The following is a 24,037-nucleotide window of genomic DNA, read 5'->3' as shown; positions in this document are numbered from 1 at the left end:
TCTTAACACATCTTGACATTTTGTTATGAAGCTTTGCGCTCCCAGAAAAGCAATAACGAGACCTGGGTGTTATACCTCGTTTATGAAAATAAACTTTCATTCCTAAGTGACGTTAACAAAAGCATGAATGCCCGATTTCTTCCGGGTATTCTGCTTTCATATATGCACCCGGCTTTTACGTGCTCCCCAAACTCTCCAATTATAAAATGCTGAAACTCGAGAACCAAGGACCTTACATAATTTCCGCATAGCGTCCAACATTGAAATCGCCCTATTGCTGCCTCCCGTGAACCTAATCCTTTTCCCATGCATCCCCATAAGCAATAATACTTTTCTTTTCACACCAACAAAACTAAGATAATTAGCCTCGCCATAAAGAGTAGGTGGAGCGCACACCTGGCTCACCACAACTCACACCCTTATTCATCAGAATCTGTGAAATCCATCTCCCGAATGATGGTAACTCAGCGATGTTACCAGCATTCGGGAGACATCTTGATCCGAGTTGGCACTGACGATTGAATTTTTTTTAGTCCTGTGAAATGGTGGAGCTGAATTCTACGGAACAGTACAAACTAACCATCACGGTCCATGTACAAATTTAGTTCCATAAGCAGATAAGCGCAATCAGTATTATCATTCCTTAGATTTTTGCAGATTCTCTGTACCCCCGCTGTTCATAACAAATTTGACTTGGAGCTCATATACGAGTACCGTGTAGTGAATGACATGTAGGAAGCATTAAACAGCATGCATAACTATAGCAATGTCTAGCGCCTACTGCGAACGCCGCAAGAGTTACGGCCCTATTTTAAGCAGTTCGTCCCCCCCCCCCCCCCCCCCTCACTACTAGGAGCGCTGAAACAACGTGCAAAATGGCAAAAACTAGTTGTGAGCCCCGCATTAATAACTTTGGTGGTTGTCAACACTATTTTGCCTCATAGTTTGTCTTCATTTTTTATTCTCCCGCGCGCAGAGTGTCATGCCACTCTCAGGACCGTCCCCGCTGCTCACAGTAATTGCCCTCCGTATGCCTCGACGCTTTCAGCTAATATCTTAGCGGGATCCTCTTCCTTCTCCGCAGTGATTCCTTTCAGCAAAAAAAAAAAAATGATCATTCTTCGTTTACGAACCTCCGTCAGAGGAAGTAAAAGCTTCCCCATGAGAATAATAAAGCTTTAAGAATAGCGACAACATTTTCTCACAATAATTTCGCTCAGTGGGAAGCCTATACTCCATATTTTCGGAATGCGGAAAGGGGCAGCTTTGTTTCATACGCGTCATGTGATGCCATAGTTCGTCACGAGATTTCCCAGTGTGGGCTGGAAGCCAAACATCAGCGAAAAAAAAAAACTATTTCAATGCTTTTTGAAATCGCTACTCAGTTGCGCCACCTATGGACACGAGGCATGCAAATATATTTGCTGCATTTTGATTTGTGCTCAACGTTGATGCTTGGGCGAGGTGGTGTTCCATATTCCTGAATTCACGGCGCAAACAAGTAACAAGGACGACAGGGAGAGCGAGACACACAGGCGCTGACTTACAACTGAAGTGTATTGCTGTGACGTCTGGCATATAAATGCAGCAGAAATCAAGGCAACCAGAAAATTGACACATTACACGCAAAAATAAAAATAACAAAACTGCCACGACATCACTACCACCATGTCCTTAACACGCTGTCCAGGTAGGTGATTTCTTTTGCTGATAGCGTAAAAGAAGGGACGCTTACACATTTTTCTTCTTGTTTGCTATTGTATGAGCCTCAATAATTTCTCTTGTCAGTTTTTTTTTTCTTATTTGTATACAATATTGCGGTGCTGTTGAAGATAGGCTCGCACCCAGCACAGTCTCTGCAATGTACCACTATATGAGCGCTTTTGAATTTTTCCACGTTGTAACTGTGTTCCTTCAGCCTATCGTTAACACCTCGCCCCGTTTTCCCGATATATTCTCGGCCACACAATAAAGAGATGCTGTAGACTACGTTTGTGGCACATGGAACAAACTGTCGTTGGTGCTTCGTCCTAGAAACCGGTTTGTGCGCTCACTACGAACTTTTGATTTGTGCCTGGAATCATGGGTAATAAAATATGTGTTAAAAAGCAGTGATGCGTACGTAATGCTAGAATCGTCTTAGCGGCTAATTGTCGTATTTGTTTCCACATAGTTCCGGAAAAACGACAGTTACAGAGATTTTCTACAACCTTACTCCCTCCGTAGAAAGCCATACATTGACAGAAGACAGTCATTCTGTAACGTTTACAACTTCACTGCGAGCTAACTAACCACGAAAAGTAAATGAAACCTGGTGTAACGGTAGAGTCATTTTAGCGGCGAATTTTCATAAAACTTGTTTAGGAATACTTTCGATAACGCAAGAGTTCGAGCCGTTTTCTCTAACTGTACTCCCTCCGTAAGGGGCCGGGCTTCACTGTGCAACACACAATGTGAAAAAACCAGCTTACAAAGACCAAGCTTACACCAATTACCTTCTTCATCTCTAAGCACAAATGCATTGCCGGGAAGACATTTCTAGAGGCAACAAAAGCCGTGCTATGTTTAAATGCAAATGCCGTACGACCTTGTTTTTAGGGGCGAAGCCCCTTTGGGGCTCAGGCGGTCGGCGTATCATGTCGTCGTCGTAACCGTCGTTTCATGTAGTCACGGTACTAAAACACAGGCACACTCGCTCACGCCTCGCGCTAGAACGTAACGTGTACTAAAAAAAATGAAAGCCGTTCCACTCAATGTGAAAGCTGTCGGAAGTGCAGAGCAGTGATTCGCCATAATGGGTGGTGGCGCCGTTATCCGCTCACTGCTGCCACCCATCACGGTCTTTTCTGCCCTGTCTCACTCCTCTTTTGATGAATATGCAATTCAAATTTCCCGCCTTCGCAGTGTGCTCGCGCGTCCCCTGTCTGAAACTGAGCAAGCGGGAGTTCTGTTCTTTTTCTGCTTGCTTTACTTTCGCGTGCAGGAGGTGTTTTGCGTCATTTCGAACGCGCATTTTTTTTTTCTTGTGCGGCTGGAGCCTTTCTGCGACATTTCGAACGTGCCTTTTTTTTTTCTTGCACGGCTGGAGCCTTTCTGCGCCATTTCGAACACGCCATTTTTTATTGCGCGGCGGTTTTTTTCGCTTACTAAGTAAAGGCCAACCCAACAAGCGTTCCTAACTAAATGAACGCGGGTGCTGCCGGTTATATACACAGATTTTGCCTGAAATGGACCTGCAGTTTTCTTTGCGCAAAGCAACGCGGAGATGTATGACAAGCGCCACCGGTTCACGAGGTTCGAACGGTTATGACAATTTAAACCGCGTGGTTTTCGAAGCCTCAACGTGACTCCCCGATGACGGTATACCAGGGTCTAATTGGGTCCGTTATCTCGCTGCGCCGCCTGATTCCTGCAGTCGCTTGACATCGACCGTTAGCGAGCTACGACAACAAGGCGAGCCCATAAAGTGCGCACTTAAAAAAACACCGGGACACTCGCTTACGCCTCGCGCTGTAACGCTTCGTACTTCACAGACACGAGACTTTTACAGCAAAGCTTTATACCTGTACCCCCCAGCCATTTCCTCTCCGTTGGCAAAAAACGCCAAGGCACCAAGAATACACTTATGTACTGCATGCTTCGCCCCTCCCCAGGTTTCACGTTAGTGGAGATGGCCCGAGATTTTTTGTTATTTTTTACGAATTTTTGTTGTATGTTGTTGTTGTTGTTGTATGTTTTTTTTTGTTGTTGTATGTTTTTGAGGCGGAGAAACTCCCTCTGGAGGGAGCAGGACACGGTGCCAGGACAGACTGACGGCAAGCCCAGCCCGAGAATATCTCCGTTGCTAAAGTCAAAGCACCACTGTTTATACAACGACCTCTCACACAGTTGCGAAGGGTGGTGGCATTCTTTGAGCGTAAACTATTATCACCATCCCTGTTCGACCATTTCACTGACGGTAGAACAACAGCGGCGTGCAAATTAATATAGCACTCAACAATACTGATGTAGCATTATTTAGGTACTTAAGTTTGTGGCATCCTTTATAAATTCCCTTAGGTGTCCCCACATCATTTCCCAGTGTCTTATTGGCGCTCTCTTCAAGTGCAAGATTAAAAGCACCCAAGTGCATACTTTACGCTATCACACACGCGTCCGATAAACCATGAATGAGGTCGCCAGCAGGGAGGACTGGTTCGAGCCAGTTCTGAAGCGGCTGATAACCGGCGGAAACATCGTTCTAGCGTTTGCGCGCGAGCGTATTACAGACTAAGCCTGTTGCAAAAATATCAAATTTTTTTTCCGGCCTTGTACGTTTAATTTCCTGGGCCCGTTTGCCCGAATGCGATAAGTGTGGGAATAAGTTCTCAACTACGACTTTAGCGCTGTCTAGGTAATAAGTCGTTTGCCCGAAACTGATACAAACGCTTGGTTAAGGTAGCATTTCCGTCGGGTTTTCTGGCAACCGGCTTATTTGCTGTGGCCGACTTCGACTTATTGGCGTCTTATTCGTAAGCAGGAACTTAATCAAGAACTTATGCGTACGGGCAAACGGGCCCTGGTTACTATATATCCGTTAGCCATGCTGACCCCTCAGAAACGCATTAAGTTGTACTTGAAACGATTAAATATTAAGTCAATGCTACAAATTGAACTGATATGACAATAAAGTCATCCACTCCATTCCTCGTCGAACTTGCATGCCGCGTTGGGTGTAGTGGCTGAGAAGTTGTACGGTTGCGCACGAGATTACAGATTCGATTCCTGGCCGCGGAGGCTGCCTTTAATTTAATTAAATTTTTTCCTAGCTACTACAGTAAAAGCTTGTTAATTCGAACTCGGTTAATTCGAACTGACGGCCTGGTCCCGGCACTACTCCCGATAATTCGAACGCGTCGGTATCCAGAACGGTTAATTCGAACTGGAATTCCCTGGTTTCCATAGCTCCTCGCCGAAGAAGTCTGCCCAGAGTGATCACAATGTGTTGCAAACCCAAACAAAATCAAATTTACTTGAGGTGCAAAACAACCAAACAGAAAAACAACAGCGTGACGCGCGCGCTACGCTGCTGCTGCAACAGCTTATTTCGCTTCCGCAGCGGGCGCCGCGCCGCCGGCCTCAGTGCTCCGGCGAATTCCGTTGAAAGTTTTCGTTGTGCTGCGGTCACTGGTCTGGCCTGCGATCACGTGGCGTACGCAACAAGCGTGTGGTAGCGCATAATTCGCGACAACGAGCCCAGGGTGGCGTCTTTGTGTTATGCCCGCGCAGCGTGGCGCGCGCTGCCCATTCATTCTATCGCCCGCCCGATAATTCGAACTCCACTTAATTCGAACCATTTTATGGTCCCCTTCGAGTTCGAATTGACGAGAGTTTACTGTATTCATTGTCTTTATTCCGTTCCACTACGACGTGCAGTATAGCTCAGCTGTAGCGTCAGCACGCAACAGCTCAATTTGAGATCAAATGGCCACAATTACATAACTTGCGCCCATTGTCACCGAAATAACGAGTGACTTCCGCCTGTTTAGTGAAGACCCTCGGCATAAATTTGAAGTGGCACGCTGGAAAGCTACGAAGCACCCGTCGCCGTGGCTCAGTGGCTCAGGCGTTGTGCTGTGAGCCCAAGGACGCGGGTTCGATTCCCGGCAGCTGCGGCCGCTGTTCATATGTAGGTGAGAAGCAAGAACACCCGCGTGTCAAAATCAAAATTACGGCGCACTTTAAAGATCCCCTGGTGGTCAAAATTAATCGGGAGCCCTCCACTACGCCGCGCTTCATAGCCCAGGTGTAGTTTCGGCGCGGTAAACCAACAAATTTTGAATTTGGGAAGCTATGAGGCTCGCTTTGGTGCATAAGCATTGTTCCACAAGCGCCACATTGTTCAACCTGCGCCAAAATCTTGCACGCCTGTGTGTTCCAGTGCCCCGGTGAGAGGGTCGTCCAACAGGGCACCCCTCTTCCCCCCGCTTCCTCTGGGCATTGTCACGCACGCTACGCATGTCGTATCATAAGTGGAATTTGCGTCAGCACGCACGCAGGGAAAACAAATGTGCCCAGCGTGATATCGAGGCGAAGTGGGCGTGTGTAACATTAGAGATTCCGTAACTTCAGGGGCCCGTACGCAAAAGGGGCGTGGTGAAGCCGTGTGCGTCATTCTCGCTCCTGCGTGAGGTTCCTTTTCGGCTCTCTGCATTTCCCTCTGGTCTGAAGGAAATGGGGGAACAATACTTTTTTCACCTTTGTTAGAAATACGTCGGTCGGATCTCACAGGCTGATTTGTCGAAAATAATATAAACAGTGACCAGTGTGGGAGTACAAAGGCCTGCACCAATCTCGACGGTGATGAGTGGATACGTACTCGCGTGCGATTGCCGGAGCGTCCCCGTTCAGCAAATAATACAATAATATCGAAACGCAGCGTGGAGATACGGGAGCTATGCGGCGCCGAATGAAGTGCACCCTCCCCTCGCCGGAAGTGTGGCGCCGAGCTGAACGCCGCCCGCAAGAAGCACGGGCGCACTCGCGCGCGTGCTATTCATTGTGTTAACCTTCTACGCACACATCGATAAAGCTCATCAATCTTATCTCCGAAACGTGTGACGTCAGCACAGATTGCCTCCGAGCAACGGCACCCACCGAGAGTTCCATTGTTGAAGCCAACTGCTTCCGAAGCACGGCGAGCGATAATGCAGGTGGAAAATATTCCCGGTAATATCTGTCAACAGGAGAAACCCGCCGCCCTCGAGCCGCCATGATAAGGAAGACTGCCGAGCTGCGCTCTGCCATTCTGAACACATTCAACAAGGAGAAAATAGCCATCTTGCTGAGCTACGGGATTTCTGTTTATTTACCCCTTCCCGAGATCCCGTAATCACCTGATATTCGATTTCGCCGACATGTTCAGAAACGATCCTGGCAGCAGCTGTGAACGAGGAACGGCCACCGAATTTTTAATAATATCGCGGGAGCGTCGACCGGCGGGCGGCTCAGCGCCCTGTCACGGAAGAAAGAGGCAAAACGAATGAGAGTAGATCGCACAGTTCGCATGCGCATAATGGTCGCGCCAGTGCAACCGACGTCTGTTATGGTGTTGCCGCAAGTGCGACAAAACCCCTTTCCGCTTGATCTTCATTGCCGTGAACAAGATGCACAAGAGGACGCCGTCACCGCCTGGCAATGAAGATCGCAGATTGATTACCAGCGGAAAGTGGTTGTGTCGCGATTGTGGGAAGTCGACGGTCCCACTGGCTGCTTCATTTTGCGCATGCGACTGTGCGATCTCCTCTCGTTCGTTTTGGCTCCTTCTACCGTGATAGGGCGCTGAGCCACCCGCCCGTCGACTCTCCAGCGATGTTATTAAAATATTCGGCGGCTGTACTCTCGCGGCAATACATAAACATCCGGTGCTCACTCCCTAGTAGGCTCCGAATCTTTATCTGCCGTCAATAGCAGATTGTTGTTAACAAGCAAATCTATCAAGAACGGGCATAACTGGCAGCTACAATAAGAGATCTCCCACAACAAGCCAACAGTTTCATGACAATCCTCAGAGTAAGTGGTGCTATTGATCATGTTACGTCATGCAGCATAATATTCGGGAGTGGCTTCAGGGCAGTAGCAGCGCCACTTGCTCCAGCTTTCACATCGATTTTCTACCATAAGCTCCCACAACACCTCGACCTTAGCAAGATAGGCCGAGAAGCGATAAGCTCCCAATTTCCCCTAATTACCATTATAAAAGCCTGTATTTGAATGGATGGAGCTGTACTCATTATTGCTAAACGTTAAATGGGCACTAAAGTCTGAAAAGGAGTTTGCAAGTATGAGCAGTTACAGTGGCGAGGATACGAGTGTTTTCTCGCGACAGCTGCACTGTTTAAGGCGAAAGCCCCGTGCGTCCCATTACGAGAAAATGCGGCGGCATTGTGAGCGAAAGATGGTCATAAAAATACGCCATACAGCATCAGCTGCCTCCCAGAAATTAAACAGGAAGAGAAATATCGCGCCCCTCCGTTGCTATGGGCAACACCTGGGCATGCGCGGGGCCACGTAGAACATATATCAGGGAGGTAGGTCCCTTCTGTCATGGCAGCAGCAGTGGCTGCCGGTTGGGCAGCGCAACTTGCGATGTATTCACGCAAAAAACGCTGGGAATAGCCGCGAAACCACAGCCGCAGCCCTTGATAGCTCCCTGTGCAGGTAATACGCGTGGAAACATCTCTCGCAAACATTTCACCGGCGAGACCATAAGGCTTTTTTTCATTCCTATGCGTGATCAGTGTTGACTATCTCTGCCGATTTTATTAACGCAGAAAATGCAAAAAGGATGCCAGATGTATCGCCACTTTATACCTTTATCTGCCTTCCGTTTTTCCATCCCCCAAATTGTAAATGGTCGAATAGGATTAAAATAACTGCGGAATAAAATAAATGGTGAAGTAACTGGTGAAGTAAATAAAAAATGGTGAGACAATGGCACGTATAGGGTAAATAAAAGGTTCATTGAGGAAAAAATCAACGCCAAATAAATTGCACCTGTCAACTCCTGTTGAGCTTAAGTTATTTTTAAAGGTGAGACACTTTGGCTTTTAGAGATTACCAAACAGGCTCCTTCCTTACAACAAGTGGTGAGCTTTCTTTTCTTTTTTTTTTCCCCTGCGACCGCTCGATCCGCTGTCGTCACTACTGGGCTCTTCTACGTCGCGACAAAATGGGAGGCGCACAGTCCTGACAAATTCTAGCTTTAGACATGCATAAACAAGCGCGCTACGTTTACCGTCAACCGAAAGCTAGTAGAGCGAAATGAGTGATTTTTTAATAAAAGAAACAGTTACTGGATTTTCAGGGCATCTTTAACGAGGGACTCGAATGAATTTTCACACAGGCAACAATGAGCAATGGTCTACAGGTGTCAGTGGCTGTCGCAAGATGCAGAAGCTGGCAATATAGGCGGCAAAGTGATACGACGACTATTTGAAGAAGCCTCCAGTTTCGGCAATCTCCTTCTGGATTTCCAGGGGGCGGCAGTACTTACGGTTGCGGTGCCGCCCGCATTCCCGAAACAATTTCCTCGCGCTTAACCCTTCCGCTGTCAGCGCCGGTTTGCCTCCCTTCTGCTCAAGATTGTGCGCTCACACTTAGGGCAAACTGATTCGCCGCAAAGTATCAATTAACTTTCAGATCATTAGCGTCACAACACATCTTTAAACTGCATAACTGGAGCCTTTCACACGGCAGCGATTGCACTGCACCTGCGTGACCTCTGCACGCAACACTTCCTTGAACCACGGTGAGAGCAAGGGCACTAAAGTCCTCGTAGGATGTGCTCAGAGGGACTTCACCAATGTGTGCGTGTGCCTGTGCTCGCAGGTTTTGTCTTTGTGCATGTATTATGGCATACCTCCTTTGTCTTTGTGGTCTTCTTTTTTCGTTGTTTCACCTTATTTTCACTAATCGGGGAAGTACCAAGCAATGCTGTTAACATGGTTTATCCTTCAAAATAAATTCTTTATTCCACAGTCTCTCTCTCTCTCTCTCTCTCTCTCTCTCTATATATATATATATATATATATATATATATATATATATATATATATATATATATATATATATATATATCAGTGTGTCGAACCGAAAAAAATACCGGTTCGGTTACGGTTCTGGTTCAGGCGAAGTCATTTCGTTCCGGTTCAGTTCCGGTTCGACAAAATCTCGTACCGAACCGGTTCGCGAACCAGTTCGGGAGCTTGAACCGGTTCGCGAACCGGTTAGATAAGTTGAATTATCACTGAAATTAGAAAAAAAACATTTAGTAGTTTAAAACGACAGTGAAATCAAAATACATACAAAATTCAAAATGCTGCTGTTCCCCAAGGGCAGTGGCGCAATTGCAAAGCAAACTTTAAACCATTACGATATATTAGAAACACAGATGAAGTGGCGACGATTTACCACCTTCTTTCTCTCCCAGACTTTATGTTGTCCTAGCGACTATTCATAAAGCCACCGCCAAGAGATATGACGGTGGGATATATTTTCTGCCCTTTCCTTTTTTGTTGAAATCGCAATCGTCACCATGGAATCGCCCATCACGCTAACCTTGAAGCCTTAAATTTAGGCTTGCGTACTGGCGCGTTCAAATGCCAGCGCTTAATACCAATGGCGCACATTTTTTTTATATTTGTAACAACACAGAAAAATCGTACAACAGGCCCATAAATACTACCAAAGAATTAGATTATTTTGTCACCTTGAATAATTTGTTATCTGTCACCTTATCGAGTGTGTTATCCACACTTTTGTTAAAAGTAAGCTTTAGTTAACGCTCAGTCACCGCATTATTGCTCCGACCACTGCAATTCCTTTTGCGATACCTATACCGGATGTGTACATTACAATCAGTATGTCATCGTACCGCCTGACCCCCGGCCATCGTTCCGTGTGCTACACTGCGGAACCTTATAACAGATTATGCTATTACAAAATGAAAGGGAAATTTGAAGCGCGGAGCATGACATGGTACTCTTTAGGGTAGACGCTCTTTAATCCGTCCACAGCAGTACTCCCCTCCGGAACGAGTAGCAGTAGAAGTAATGTAGCGAGTTGTGCAGTCAGTACAAGTGCACCTTCGACAAAAAGCAGATCTCAAAGAGAAAAAGCTGCAGAACAAGCAGAAAAGATGATCGCTGGGCGAATGGGACAGTGTGAGGTACCGGCCTGCCTTTCTGCACGTGTCATCTGCTTCCAAAACAAGGTCGAGGGCTGCAGTTTCTTGCCAAGGGATTACGTGCGCACCTTACCAGTTTTCCGACATATCTGTTGTTATTTGTATCTGTAAAAAATGGAACTTGTCCACTGTACTGTCCTCAAAAACTGACCAAGGAACTCACTTCTTTCGTATTGATGACACGTTTGGTTGTGAAAGGCAGGGCAAAGCGAAGTATAGAGCAATATCCACGTTTTGGTGCTTTTTTTTTTTACTTATTCGGTTTTACTGGCTTTTTCGTAATATTTTGAAAGAACGTGATTCGCCTTTTCTTTTTTGTTGTTTTCCGTGTAAACACTTTTTTAAAAAAACTGGCGCATTTGATGCCCCGTGCTATATCTCTGCTCCGAGGCGCAACTTATGTTGCAGGCCAGCAGACTTATTTTAACCAGCTCGTGATATTAAACGTGGATCAAAATCTCGATACACCGACGTTCTCGATTTCCATCTACTTCAGAAAAACTGTCGTGGGGAAGGGAGATCGAGGTCACTTGGAGTCAGCAGCAAACGGCTTAGCCACCGAGCAGCTCCTGCGGTCGCACTTGTCAAGTATTAACAATTTTCAGGTGTCGGACCTTTTCAACAAATTATGAAATGCAAAAAGTTTGCACACGTCGAGTGTGGGCTTTCGCTGTTGCGCAGTGGAGCCCTCATGCAGCCTGATGTCTCCAATAAAGTCGCAGCTGAGAAGGGCAAAGTCGTTTTATATCACCTGCAAGCTGCCAAGAATGACATTTCGTTTGGTCAGCTTGCACCACGTTCGCGCTTCCAGCAGCAACAGACCATTGCTATATTGGTGCTCATTCATTTCCCCTGTTGTTACATAGAGCGTGATAGTGTTCAATTGTCTGGAGGGGAAAGTGCGCGAGCGGGTACGAAGTTGATGGTACGTGAAAGAAAAAAGGCCTGAATTGCATTGACTGTGCAATATCAACAACGGAGGGTCAAACCGTTTCAGCATGAACCGGTAACCGTTATTTCTTTTTTCGGTTCGGTTCCGGTTCGACACCCTGATATATATATATATATATATATATATATATATATATATATATCTATATATATATATATATATATATATATATATATATATATATATATATATATATATATATATATATATATATATATATATATATACATATCAAGGTTGCAGTCGTCATTGCCAGTGCTATTCGGCTTTTTTTCGAAATATATAATAGGGCCGAATGACGTGTGCTTGTCACGTTTCTATATATATATATATATATATATATATATATATATATATATATATATATATATATATATATATATATATATATATATATATATATATATATATATATATATATATATATATATATATATATACAGCAGGAGCCAGTGATTATTTAGCCCTTGGATGCGCCCACCTCGAAGTGTCTTGCTGAACAATCCGTATCATATTGTAACTAAACTGCGGTGCGCGCTTTTTGCCGGTGGGATCCGGATATGTCTCGATTCCAAATGATCGGCAACAAGCCGACGCGCAATTTGCTAGCCCAAGAAAAACAGAAGGGATCGAGCACAAGAAAAAAAGAACACCATCACGGCCCCCCTGTTCATGTCCTTTTTCGCACCCGCCGCGGTGGCTAAGGCGTTCCGCTGTTGAGCACGAGGACGCGGGTTCGATTCCCGGCCGCGGCGGCCGCTTTTCGATGGAGGCGAAAAGCAAAAACGCCCATGTTTACGAGATTTCGGCACACGTTAAAGATCCCCAGGTGGTCAAAATTAATCCGGAGCCCCCCACTACGGCGCGCCTCATCGCCTGCGCTGCGTCGGCGCGTTAAACCCTTCAATCAATCAATCAATCAATCAATCAATCAATCAATCAATCAATCAATCAATCAATCAATCAATCAATCAATCAATGACCTTTTTCGCAAAATGTCAATTGATAGTGCCTGTCACGTCCGTAAAACTTTCTCGTGCTACGGTCTTATCTTTTTTTCGTTTTTGTGCTAGAAAATTATATACGAGTTTGGAATGAACCAACGATCCCAACTTAACGCATATCAAAAAAAGAAAGCTAGCGCGATTGTTCGCCAGAACAAGTTGCAAGCGCCGATGGAATCAAGAATGGCAAAATGAGTCCGTCAGCAGCATTAAGAAAAACATTATTTCACCTCTCTTAGTTCAATACCAGCCTTTCACGAATTGATGAAGAAGGTAAAATTGTTGGGTATTGCAATCCTAAATATACATTATCTAACCCGCATACCTTCAATTATAGTGTCTGAGAAAGTGACGCTGAAGGTAACATTGATTAATTTAATTTTCCAACGGAACATGTCCCTAGTTTATTACACGGGGTGCTTAATATCGACGTGCAGTCATGTAAAAATGAAATACGAATACGAAAATACGAGCCAGAACACGCAAAATTGAGTAACACTGTTAGTGGAGGTCAAATGATGGGCCGCTATTGGTATCTGTAATTAAGGCACGCGTCAGTTTGACCTGCACGGAAAGTAATCACGCTATTTGTGTTCAGGTTCATATTTCGTGATGGCGTTTCATTTGTCCATGAATGTGTATACGTCCGTCACCATGTAACCGCCGCCGGTATCACGGCGCATGCGCGGCCGGGCACAGTGATGAAAAACAAGATGATTCGACCACTCCGGAAGTTACTATGGTATCGAGCCCACGCCCCTCCGCTTTTTCAGTGAAGGGGGAATCATAACCACTCGACCATGAGCCTTCGCTAATAGCAAGGTATAAACGCGGATTTTGTGTCCGTTTTGTGGTCTGCTTCAATGCCCCAGGATGCGAAAAAAAAGTCATCGTCGTCGTTTAACGACGGTGATGGTTGAACGCGAAGCTTTCTCGGGATGGATTCTTTGGTTGGCCAATCCCACACGGCGAGTACGTGCAACTATGGTGATACGCACCACTTTGCTAGAATGCTCACATTAACTCTCGGGTGTGCATTCCGCAGGCCAAACGTTTGGATTTGGGGTGTACGGCGTGAACCGATACCTGCTGCTTGGCATTCAGTGAGCAAGGTTTTAAGTGGGTGCCGGTTTGCGATGTTAAACACCAAGACGTGACGTTTAGGCCTAACGTCTTAAACCTCAAAATGGGAAGTTAGGCCTCACTCTTGTGGCTAACAGCCTTACGGCACGAACGCCATTCTTGCCGTGACGATTCTTTGGTTGTCGTCTGAGTTTTCTGAACCACTTCGACCATGTCGAAATGGAGCAATCGGATAGACATCGGCCTCATAACGCGGAGGACCTAGGTTAGATTGCGGCGACGGGAAGCGTTTTTTTTTTTTTTCACTTCACCCACGGTCATTCATCATCATCGTCAGAGAAAGTTGGCTTTCCTGCAGGGCGTATTGGCGTACAGCGGCATTGGCGTACAACGGCACTGAAGCTTCGCCTTAGAATTGTTCATGACCGAGATTTCCCCGCTACGGTATATGCCAACACCAATACTACAGATCACCAGCCCGCGCGCACACTTCCCATGACGCGAAGGAAAGTTTGACATCCACCTGAATGCAGCCATACGGCTACAAAGGAAAGCTATACAGCTTTAATTTGTAGCGACTGCTCCGGTTAATCGGTGGTCCCGGGTTCGAATCCTGGACCATGACGAATTTTTCATCAACTGCGAAGTTTCTGAGGAAGCTGTAGAGCTTTCCTTTGCAGCCGTATGGCTGCATTCATGTGGATGTCAAACTTTCCTTCGCAGAAACTTACTTCACCTGTGGGATTTCCCCTAAATCTGGTCGATTCCCATGACGCATCCGCGCGTGAACTGAACGAAAATGGTGAAGTCAGTGTTTTGTCAGTACATCTGCCCCAGGCAAGCTGCCACGTACGCACGCTTGGTCACGCCATCATTCGTTTCACACATATGCCAAGCATACCTTGGCGAACCCCGGCGAGCTGTTTGGAGTCGATTTCTCGCCGTCTCTTTTTAAGCCGACTTCAACTCCTGGGCGATTGTATATGCCCTTGCAAAAAAAAAAAGTACTTTAACAAAGAGCATGCACACGAAGTATTTATGACTATTGCAAACTACTAGCCCTGGTGGCACGGCTCTCACATTGTTTAGCGCAAAGGAAACCGTAGACACACTTGCGGCAAAAGCGTAAGAACAGTCTTTGTCAAAATTTTGTTGGCCAAGCCGGAAACGCGCAGGTTGCAAAAAATTCAAGGTGAAAGCTTACATCCCGAGCGACGGACTGAAGTTTTTTATGCAAAAAAGTTAGAGAAAACACTTTTCTTTCTTACTGCCTTCAAATATTTTTGTCACATTTAAAGGTAAAGCCGATTCTTTGAAATCTTTGTGGTGGAGAAGGCTTAGGATTGGCCTACAAAATTTTCACAGAGGGTGTACATAACTGAGAGCATATCAGCGTTCTAATGAAAAAAAGCGGTGGATCAATTTTTAAGAAAAACAAAGAGAAAAGGAAGTCAAAAAGAGTGACCAATAGACAAGGAATAAAAAAAAAAGATAAGTACGCGGGCGTACACGCTCTCGACTCGAGCGGCACCATTAACTGGGTTCTGGTGGTTTAAACCACAAATATCCGGTCATCTCCGCGCGGTCAAGCTTTTATTCACCAAGAAAAGAAAATAGAGAGTTTTAGCATAGCGTGCTCCGTCCGCTAACGCTACGGCGGCGGGTAGCGGGGCGCGAGTGGGGAGAGCAAATTCGTCACGGTGGGGTGGATTAGTTCCGCGCTGCTTGCCTTCGCCATGCCCGCTCTTTCCCTCCGCTGAGGGGCAACCTCCTCGCACTCCCCGCGCGCGCATGCGCAGTCCGGTCCCGCTACCCGCTAACCTTAGCGTAGCGTACGGGAGCCGCTATGCTAAAACTCTCTAATGGCAGCATCTCCACTCCGTGGATGATGGCGAGGGTGCGGAGTACGGGGACTCGAAATGACATCCAAGTTGCGCCCCGAGTGACATCCGATTTGCGCCCCGACCGTCATTCGATTTGAGCCGTAAGTTGCACCTTGATTATTCCCTAAATGAAACTGCAACTCACGGCTCAAATCGAATTTCGCTTGATTTTCGCTTGATGGTGGTGTGCGCACAGATGGACGCGGACGGACATTGGGAGGTCCTAAGGTACTCCGCACTGTTACAGGCGAGTGAGTAAGCCGTTTGACTCTCGGGTGCTAACTCACGGTCGTAGCCCAGGGGTTTAGGCGACTGACACTAACTCTGTCTGCTCTACCAGACACAGGCTCGAATCCTGCCGGTGCCTGTGATTTTTCGCGATTTTAAATGCTATGCGCACGTACACGGACGGACATTGTACGGTCCTAAGGTACTCCGCACCTAAAACACGGAGCTTTCACGCGCTGCCGCTGGCCGAATGAGCAGCGCTGCTGCAGAGGCCACGTGGCACACGCCGCTGCTGCTAGTTCCAGGGCGACACAACGTTTGGCGTCTCGGGTCGCTCCGGTCTTTCCTTCCTTTGACCGCGTTCCGATTTCCCATGCGTCGAGATTCGCTAGGTCCAAGGACGCCTTGACGTAAGATGAAGCTGGTGGAGTCAGTTTCATGTAGCGAAGACTTATTGCAACGCATCTCTTTAACTCGCCTTGTCCCGCGTTGTCGCAGTGTAGTCCGCATCCCTCCCCCATTCTCCTCGCCGCGGCAGCTGCGCGCTCCGCCGCTCTCCCCGCAGCGCCATCTGTGCGTCAGCGCGGTCAGCGCGCAGCTTGCGCTCGGCTGCGCTCGCTCCCGTCGCCGTGCCAGCTGTGCGTTAGCGCGCAGCTTGCGCTCGGTTAAACAGTTACACCATCTTCCCGCGAGGGGAACCATGGGGTAGATGCGACGCATCGGGGGTGAACATGCTGCGTAAATAGGATACACAACAACAGCAATCCACACGCTGACATCGCTAACATAACGGAAACGCAACGGCAACCCCCGATGCGTCGCATCTACCCCATGGTTCCCCTCGCGGGAAGATGGTGTAAATTTTTTTTATGACGAGGGCTTACGTATACCCTTAGCGACCCTCGGGCGCTCTCTTATAATGTGTTTCCGAAAATATTAAGTCGTACACTTCCAGGCGTGCCGCTAGAATGACTGTCATTGAATAAATGTCATAATCTCGTAGCCTTATGTCAACATATGTCATCGCTATACATTGTATCCCCTTGGGTGATCATCTGTGAATTTTTTATTGGTTGTTTTTGCTTGACCTTTTAGAACGTGAGCTTAATGTACAGATTTAAGGCAGACGACAAGCGTATTCTCTACGGCTGACGGCAATTATAAAAGTGCACTCTCTAGAATTCCGGATTTCCGCTTTCCGAGCACGCGCTTCGAGTTGGCACTTAGCAGTAAAAATGTACTCTCAAATCCAAACGCGGAAAATTCCCCTCGCTGGTGTCGTCAACCTTCATAGGCCGTTGGTAACGGAGTACGGGTAAGGACACAGTCGAGAAATGCACCCAATGCGCTGTCTTGGCGCATCTTTGGCATGGGCTTGCATGCAGCATGTAGCGTAGGGGAAAGCAAATGAACCACCGGCATAGCATATTTGCAGGCACGTAAGGTACTGATCAATGGCAGTTTATGGTTCCGGTGCAAGCACCCTGCTCAAATAAAACACATCACGTAATTTGTGGACTCTTACTGCGATAATATATCTTTGTGTTTGACTAGAAATATATTTATTACTAGCATTTTTAATTTATTGTACCTCAAATGCCCCGCTGAGGGGTACATCATGAGGGGGTGACCTGCTACACCAGTTGATGCGATGTTCGATGAATTCCTTGAACTTGCTGGTGCCGGAGTAGTACATGGTGTCGGAGGGGTTGCCCACATTTCACGCCCAAGCCCAAGGAATCCCCGAGGAGGAGGAGAATGCGTAAGAAATTGCTGGGAAGGTGTTAGGTTACCTCCCGCTGCATGGTGTCTGCTTAATAGATAGAAGCAAGTGCATCGTCGCGCAAGGCTCTGCTGATAGCGTATTAATATGAGTGCGTGTGTACCGAATACGTGGCTTCGTTTCACTCGTTTATCAGTGTCCGATAGCAGCGCTGAAAGCCCACGCGTCGAATGGATCTTGCCACAGACAAGCCCAGTATCAACGGCTCACTAACTCTCTTGAAGGTGCAATAGACTCCTAGAAGCCGCATAATCCAACGCGCACCCCGCCCCCTCATTCTTCGAACCCGATTTTCATGGGACGCATGCCTATGCTCGGTTACAACTCAAGAACGGCACCACCTCATGTAGTGTATCACTCCGCCAAAGCGCCGGGCCCGTGACGTCAGTGCGCACGCGTTTTGAAAGGGGTTTGCTATGAATGCGTGATATCAGCTGCCTTGTCTCACGCAGTTTGTTTGTCGTCACTGGAGTCATTTATGGGCATATTAAGTCCAAAAAATTACGGGAACGGCTCACGCCATGTTCAAAATATCCCCAGTAACGCCCTACTTGCGCCGCGCGGAGAAACATCCGGCTACGGTGATAAGGCACAGCGGCAACTTCCGGTGTCCTTCTTAAGTTGTCACCGAGTATAGAATAAGCGCATGTACTCCCTCCCCAAAGCATAGACTCCCTCTTCTATTCTAAAAAGCATGAAAATTCTCTCTCTCTCTCTCTCTCTCTCTCTCTCTCTCTCTCTCTCTCTCTCTCTCTCTCTCTCTCTCTCTCTCTCTCTCTCTGCTTTTCATGGCGATAAACTACTTGATTTAAGCTTATTTGATAAAACATCTTCCTTCATTTCCCGCAATGACAACGTGACAACAAAACAACGTGGAAATATTTGATTTCGTAGGAGATAAATATTATAGCATTCGAAAGCGCCTACACTTGTGTGCGTAGCATTATTGATGGTGTCTGTATAAGACAGGTACACATTGGAGGTTACAGAGAAGACTATGAATGTTGTTCCTGTGATCGAAGGCATTCTGTACTGAGTTGTGCTGCGGAAGAGATCACAAGAAACGACTGCTGTGCAGGTTGACAGTACAATTGCAAGTACATCATATCCGTGAAGTTTAGGGAAGCTGGGAACCCACAAAGCGACAAATTTTGAAGGCTTGTTTATTTGAAACGCGGGAACTGCAATACGCACCCTCGCAATAGCCTTCTGGAACGATCGCCCTTCTAAACGTTTGTATTCCCGCGCCAAAAAAAAAAAAAAAAAACGCCAAAAGAAAGCGCACGTCATTTGCGCGTGCTCACAACAGTCTCAAAAGCATATACGTCTGAGCTATGCTTATCAGCATGCATGGATTAATGCACTCACTACGCTACCGCGCTTCATAGTATATGCCCAAGTGCCTAAGATATGCCAAGGACCGGCATGTGTTTATTTTGTAGCCGGAATAATCAATACGGCGCAATGGTACAAGGTGAGCCTCCTTTTTTTGTAAAATCGGCTTCAATAATTTACGTACGGTCTTGTCCCGTATTTCGCCTTCACAGTGCACTTGGCGAACATTGGCGCGCAGCCACCGTCGTTGCGTTGAATATATAAATGACCATCCGACAATTGCTTAAATTTTGCGTATGTCCCCGAGGCCGAACCTTTAGACACAAGCTGAGTTGGGCAACGTATTTGTTTCCACGTGGTATCGGAGCTTCGTACACAACTCAGACTACCAATCGCACAAAGCAGACTGAATATTTTCTAAACGAGGCCTGTTGGTCTTTGTGAAAAGGAAAAGGGAAGCTTCACTGCGCCTGCAGTGTACGGGATAGCGACAGTCTAGATTTGTGAAAAATAATCATTTCTGGGCGCAACCGAGCAAATGGTGTCATAACGTGCTCGCTCCAGCACAATCCCCGTATACGGTACTCCATGTCCAGTGCATAAGATCAAGGGAGAGCGCGGGGCCTAGACGTGCGATCATCGGGCGAGTGATGGGACACTTTAGCGGAGCCCTCCAAGCAGCTGATTGTCATTTTCACACTGATCATGCAAACGCCCGCTGCTTCAGCCCGGGTCACCTCGCACAACTCCCTGTTTATTTGCAACCTCCAGTTCTAAACGAAACGCGTTTTAAATAATAAATGAGCCGCCAATTTCTGTTCGGTGTTCAGTGTTGGTGCGTGTGTATGTTAAGGAACGGGCTGGAGTAAAATAGCCGGTGGTATGTGCCTATGCACTAAGCAGCCCGAAAAAGCAGCCGCTGGTGGTAGAAGCATCTTGCGTTGGTTTTCCTCCACTGTTCAGACGGGGCCTGCTGTAGCCGGGTGGGCGGCCGTCCACGGTGGAGCACAGCATGCCGACCATAGGCGCCGACCGCGGATTCATGGCCACCTCCAATGGGCTCCTGAGGATAGCCGAAATCGTGAGTATTTCCGGGTGAACTCGAAGGCTGAGTTGATGTCCTTGCTTTCCGATAACCTGAAGGGGACTCTTTCCAAAGAGACACTGAAGAACAAGTCCTACACCAATGAATTGCAGTGCCGGGACGACAAGTGTCCCGTTGTACGCGGTGGCAGCAGTTGTTTGACAACGCAGAACATTCCAAAAGCTTGAAAGCAAGCATCACCGCCCCATGAATTTTTCGGCACTATACGATTCTGCGACGCCACAAATCGGGAACAGTGGAATGCGATTGGCGGATCCTGTTTGAGCACTTTTCTGAGAGGAACAGCGAAGTAACCCAATGGAAACGTAAAACAAATGTATCTGGACTCTTGTACTGCAAATATTTTTAGAAGACACAAAGTATGTTTATTGAACGTTTACAAACGGTATATATCAGGGTGAAAAGTCGGTAAGCTTTGTTTCAGTTTTGATTTCTGTCAACCGTTTTGCCTTGGTGCATAAGTGAAGCCAGAGAGAATCTTATGCCCCTGAATTTTATACGTGCACAAATACTACAGTTGACGGCTAAACTAAGCATATTTATTCGTGCAATCAACTACGCGTCGAAGCCGGCCGTCAACGTTACTTTGCCTAACTGTGCGTGGGTTTTGGACACCTTCAACTACGTGGCAGCAGCTCACAGATTCGCTTGAGTTGTTCGCGCTCGTTCGGTGCTCGTTTTGCACTGATCGGAACATTCTGCGTAGGGCTCTATTACGTCTACAAAAAGTCAGGGCTAAAAAGGAAAGAGAGGTGACCTTCGTAATTATATCGTTTGAAAACAGCGCGGAAGACGGGACTGAGCAAGTAATAGACGACACAAACGCTGTCGTCTATTACTTGCTCAGTCCCGTCTTCCGCACTGTTTTCAAACGATATGATGTACCAACAAGCCCTTCAGTTCACCCCTTCGTAATTATTTATTTATTTAAAAAAAAACAAGAAATCGTTTGTCTTCGAATAAAAGCCAAAATCGCTACAAAAGTTGCTATCTTCCAGTTAGAATAACAAGCTGCTTGCTCTTTAATGTCCCTTTGAAAGAAGCCCTTGAGCCAGGACAAATTCCATATGGTTTGACGCAGACGCACGGCGGCTTATTGCCTAAGGGTGGAGGGTTTTATTCGTGGCCACAATGGTTGTTTCTTGGTCGAGGCGAACAAAAAAAAAGTAACTGCCTAAATATCTAGGGACTCTTAAATGCATTCTGAAAACTGCAGACTTAACTGTCTCCGAGAGCTGCACCTATAAATGAAACAGTAGTAGCAGTTTGACGATGCGTACAGCCCCAAAAGCAATACTGTCTCTTTAGTGTCGGTGCTGATGTCCAATCGCTGCGCCTTCTCTCCTAGAGAAGTTGTGGCTTATTTTTGCTCCTTTTCAACGCTACAGGGCTTTCAAGTAACTCATAGTAGGTAGGAATTGTGCCGTTCTCTCTATTTATACGTTTGCAGTTTACACGAACGTTGCTGTGTTTTCTTTAACTTGGTTTATTGTAGGTTTTAACGCGAACGCGCCGAGGCAGCGCAGGCGATAAGGCGCGCCGTAGTGGAGGGCTCCGGATTAATTTTGACCCCCTGGGGATCTTTAACGTGCGCCGAAATCTCATACACACGGGCGTTTTTGCTGCTCGCCTCCATCATAAAGCGGCCGCTGCGGCCGGGAATCGAGCCAGCGTCCTCGTGCTCAGCAGCACAACGCCTTAGCCACTGAGCCAACGCGGCGGGTGTTTTCTTTAACTTAAAAAGTGACCTGATATGCTTTACGAGAGCCCACATGAGGTCTTCATCTGCGATTTATGCGTATTTTTTATTTTGTCGTGTTGTGTTCCATACACGATTCAACTACTTTTGCTCATATCATGTATTTGTGGCAGCCTCTACCAGGCGGCAGCAGCTCACGAGCTCTCTTTGACTGTAAGCCCTCGCTCAGAATTCGTTCACAATTTGAGACGCGCTCAAAATTTTATTGAACAAAACAAACGCGCAGAGAAACGATAGAAATAAACGCCAGCTGTACTTACTATACTGAACAAACTGAGCGTCGTTTGTCGTCGAAAAAAATGCTTTGTTATGATATGTTCGAACTTTTAGTTAGGGCAGAAATTATGGGGCTTTTAGTGTCCGTTTAATAATTTTCTAGTAACATTTATAGTACTCCGCGCTTAAATAGTTCTCTTTGCTTCATCGTTGGATCTCCTCCTTTCCATTATCCTTATTTGCTATTTTATAACATTTTGTCGTAATAGCCGTCTCCATTCTCTAGCGAAGTGCTCAAAAGCTTTATGCGATTGCGGTCGCGTTAGGCTGTGTCTTGCCCCCTTAGTGCTGTAGCCCTGAATAGCGCTGTAGTATTTAGAAAGAAAATTTTAAAAATGACCGAAGATTGTGCACCGATATCGCGGGGGTTTTGGCCCTGAAAACAGGGCCAATATATTACACGATGTCCTTCATCGCGTGCGGGCCCATGAGGCAGCGGCCGCATCCTGGCCCATGGCCTTTTCTTTTCGATTAAAGGGGGTGGGGCTGTGACACTGCCTGACCTGACAATGCGTAGTAGTTTCCTGCAGAAGAAAGGTCAGACGGGGCTCCGTTATTGAATAAGACTACAGCTAGGACCCCAACAGTTCCACGCGGTGTCTGCTATCATGGGGCCGCAGAGTACTGATGCTACAGCTGCATCTACAAAACACCTCACAGTTAAATAACTTCGTTATCGTCATCGTCGTCGTCGTCATCGTCATCGTCGTCGTCGTCGCCAGCCTGTCTACGCCCACTACAGGGCAAAGGCCTCTCCCATATATCTGCAATTATCTTGGTCCTGTGCTAACTGCGACGAATTTATCCCCGCAAACTTCTTGATCTCACCTGCCCCTCTAACTGTCTGCCGCCCCCTGCCACGCTTGCCTTCTCTGGGGATCCACTCTGTTCCCCTTAATGACCAACGGTTATCTTGCCTTCGCTTTATATGCACCGCCCACATCCATTTCTTTATTCAATTTCTGCCAGTATGTCCTTAACACGCAATTGTTCTCTGACCCACTCCGCTCGCTTCTTGTTCCTTACTGTTACACCTATCATCTTCCGTTTCATTGCTCGCTGAGTCGTCCTGAATTTCAGATGAACCCTATTGTTGAGCACCCATGTTTCTTCCCCGTAGGTGAGTACCGGTAAGATGCAGCTGTCATACACTTTCTTCTTGAATGACAATGGTAGGCTGCCATTCATTATCTGAGAATGTCTACAGTATGCACTCCACCCTATTCTTATCTTTTTAATTATCTCTGCCTCATGGTTGGGATCCGGGGTCACTACTTGGCCTAAGTAGATATATTCGCTTACCACTTCCACTGCCTCGCCCCCGCTGTGCTCTCCCGAGGCTATTGAGCATTACTTCAGTTTTCTGCATATTCATTTTCAGGCCCACGATTCTACTCTGCTTGTCCAGTGCGGTAATCAAGCTTTGCAATTCACCCGCCATGGTGGCTCATGGATAAGGCTTTGTGCTGCTGAGCACGAGGTCGCGGGTTCGATTCCCGGCTGTGGCTGCCGCTTTTCTGATGAAGGCGAAAAGCAAAAACGCCCATGTGTACGAGATTTCGGCGCACGTTAAAGACCCCACGTTGCCAAAATTAATCCCGAGCCCTCCACTACGGCGCGCCTCATCGCCTACGTTGCGTCGGCGCGTTAAACCCTACAATCAATCATCAATGGTTTGCAATTCGTCCCCCGAGTTACTTAGCAAGGCGACGTCATCAATAAACTTGAGGTTACTGATGCATTCTACATTAACCCTTACGCCCACCTGTTCCCAATCCAATGTTCTGAATACCTCTTGTAAACATGGTGTGAATAACATTGGAGAGATTGTGTCTCCTTGTAAGACGCTCTTCCTTGTAGGTATTTTATTGCTCTCCCTGTGGGGGACGATGGTAGCTGTGCA

The 24,037-nt window shown here is 46.8% G+C and overlaps 1 protein-coding gene across 1 annotated transcript in view; it reads left to right on the top strand.

The window, feature by feature from the left end:
• The window catches only part of LOC144148756 (uncharacterized), an 82,720-nt gene that overhangs the window by 42,644 nt on the left and 16,039 nt on the right, over window positions 1-24,037 (top strand). Inside the window, exon 2 of the mRNA XM_077680275.1 lies at window positions 19,958-20,075. Coding sequence (XP_077536401.1) covers window positions 20,007-20,075 — 69 coding nt within the window. The 5' untranslated portion in view covers window positions 19,958-20,006. The remainder of the gene's footprint in view (window positions 1-19,957; window positions 20,076-24,037) is intronic.

The sequence above is a fragment of the Haemaphysalis longicornis genome, unplaced genomic scaffold (assembly GCF_048455015.1).
Source record: "Haemaphysalis longicornis isolate Haplotype H1 unplaced genomic scaffold, Haemaphysalis longicornis Haplotype H1 scaffold_1, whole genome shotgun sequence".
NCBI lineage: Eukaryota > Metazoa > Arthropoda > Arachnida > Ixodida > Ixodidae > Haemaphysalis > Haemaphysalis longicornis.
The sequence above is the reverse complement of the archived record's forward strand: the minus strand, read 5'-3'. Positions and strand labels throughout refer to the sequence as shown.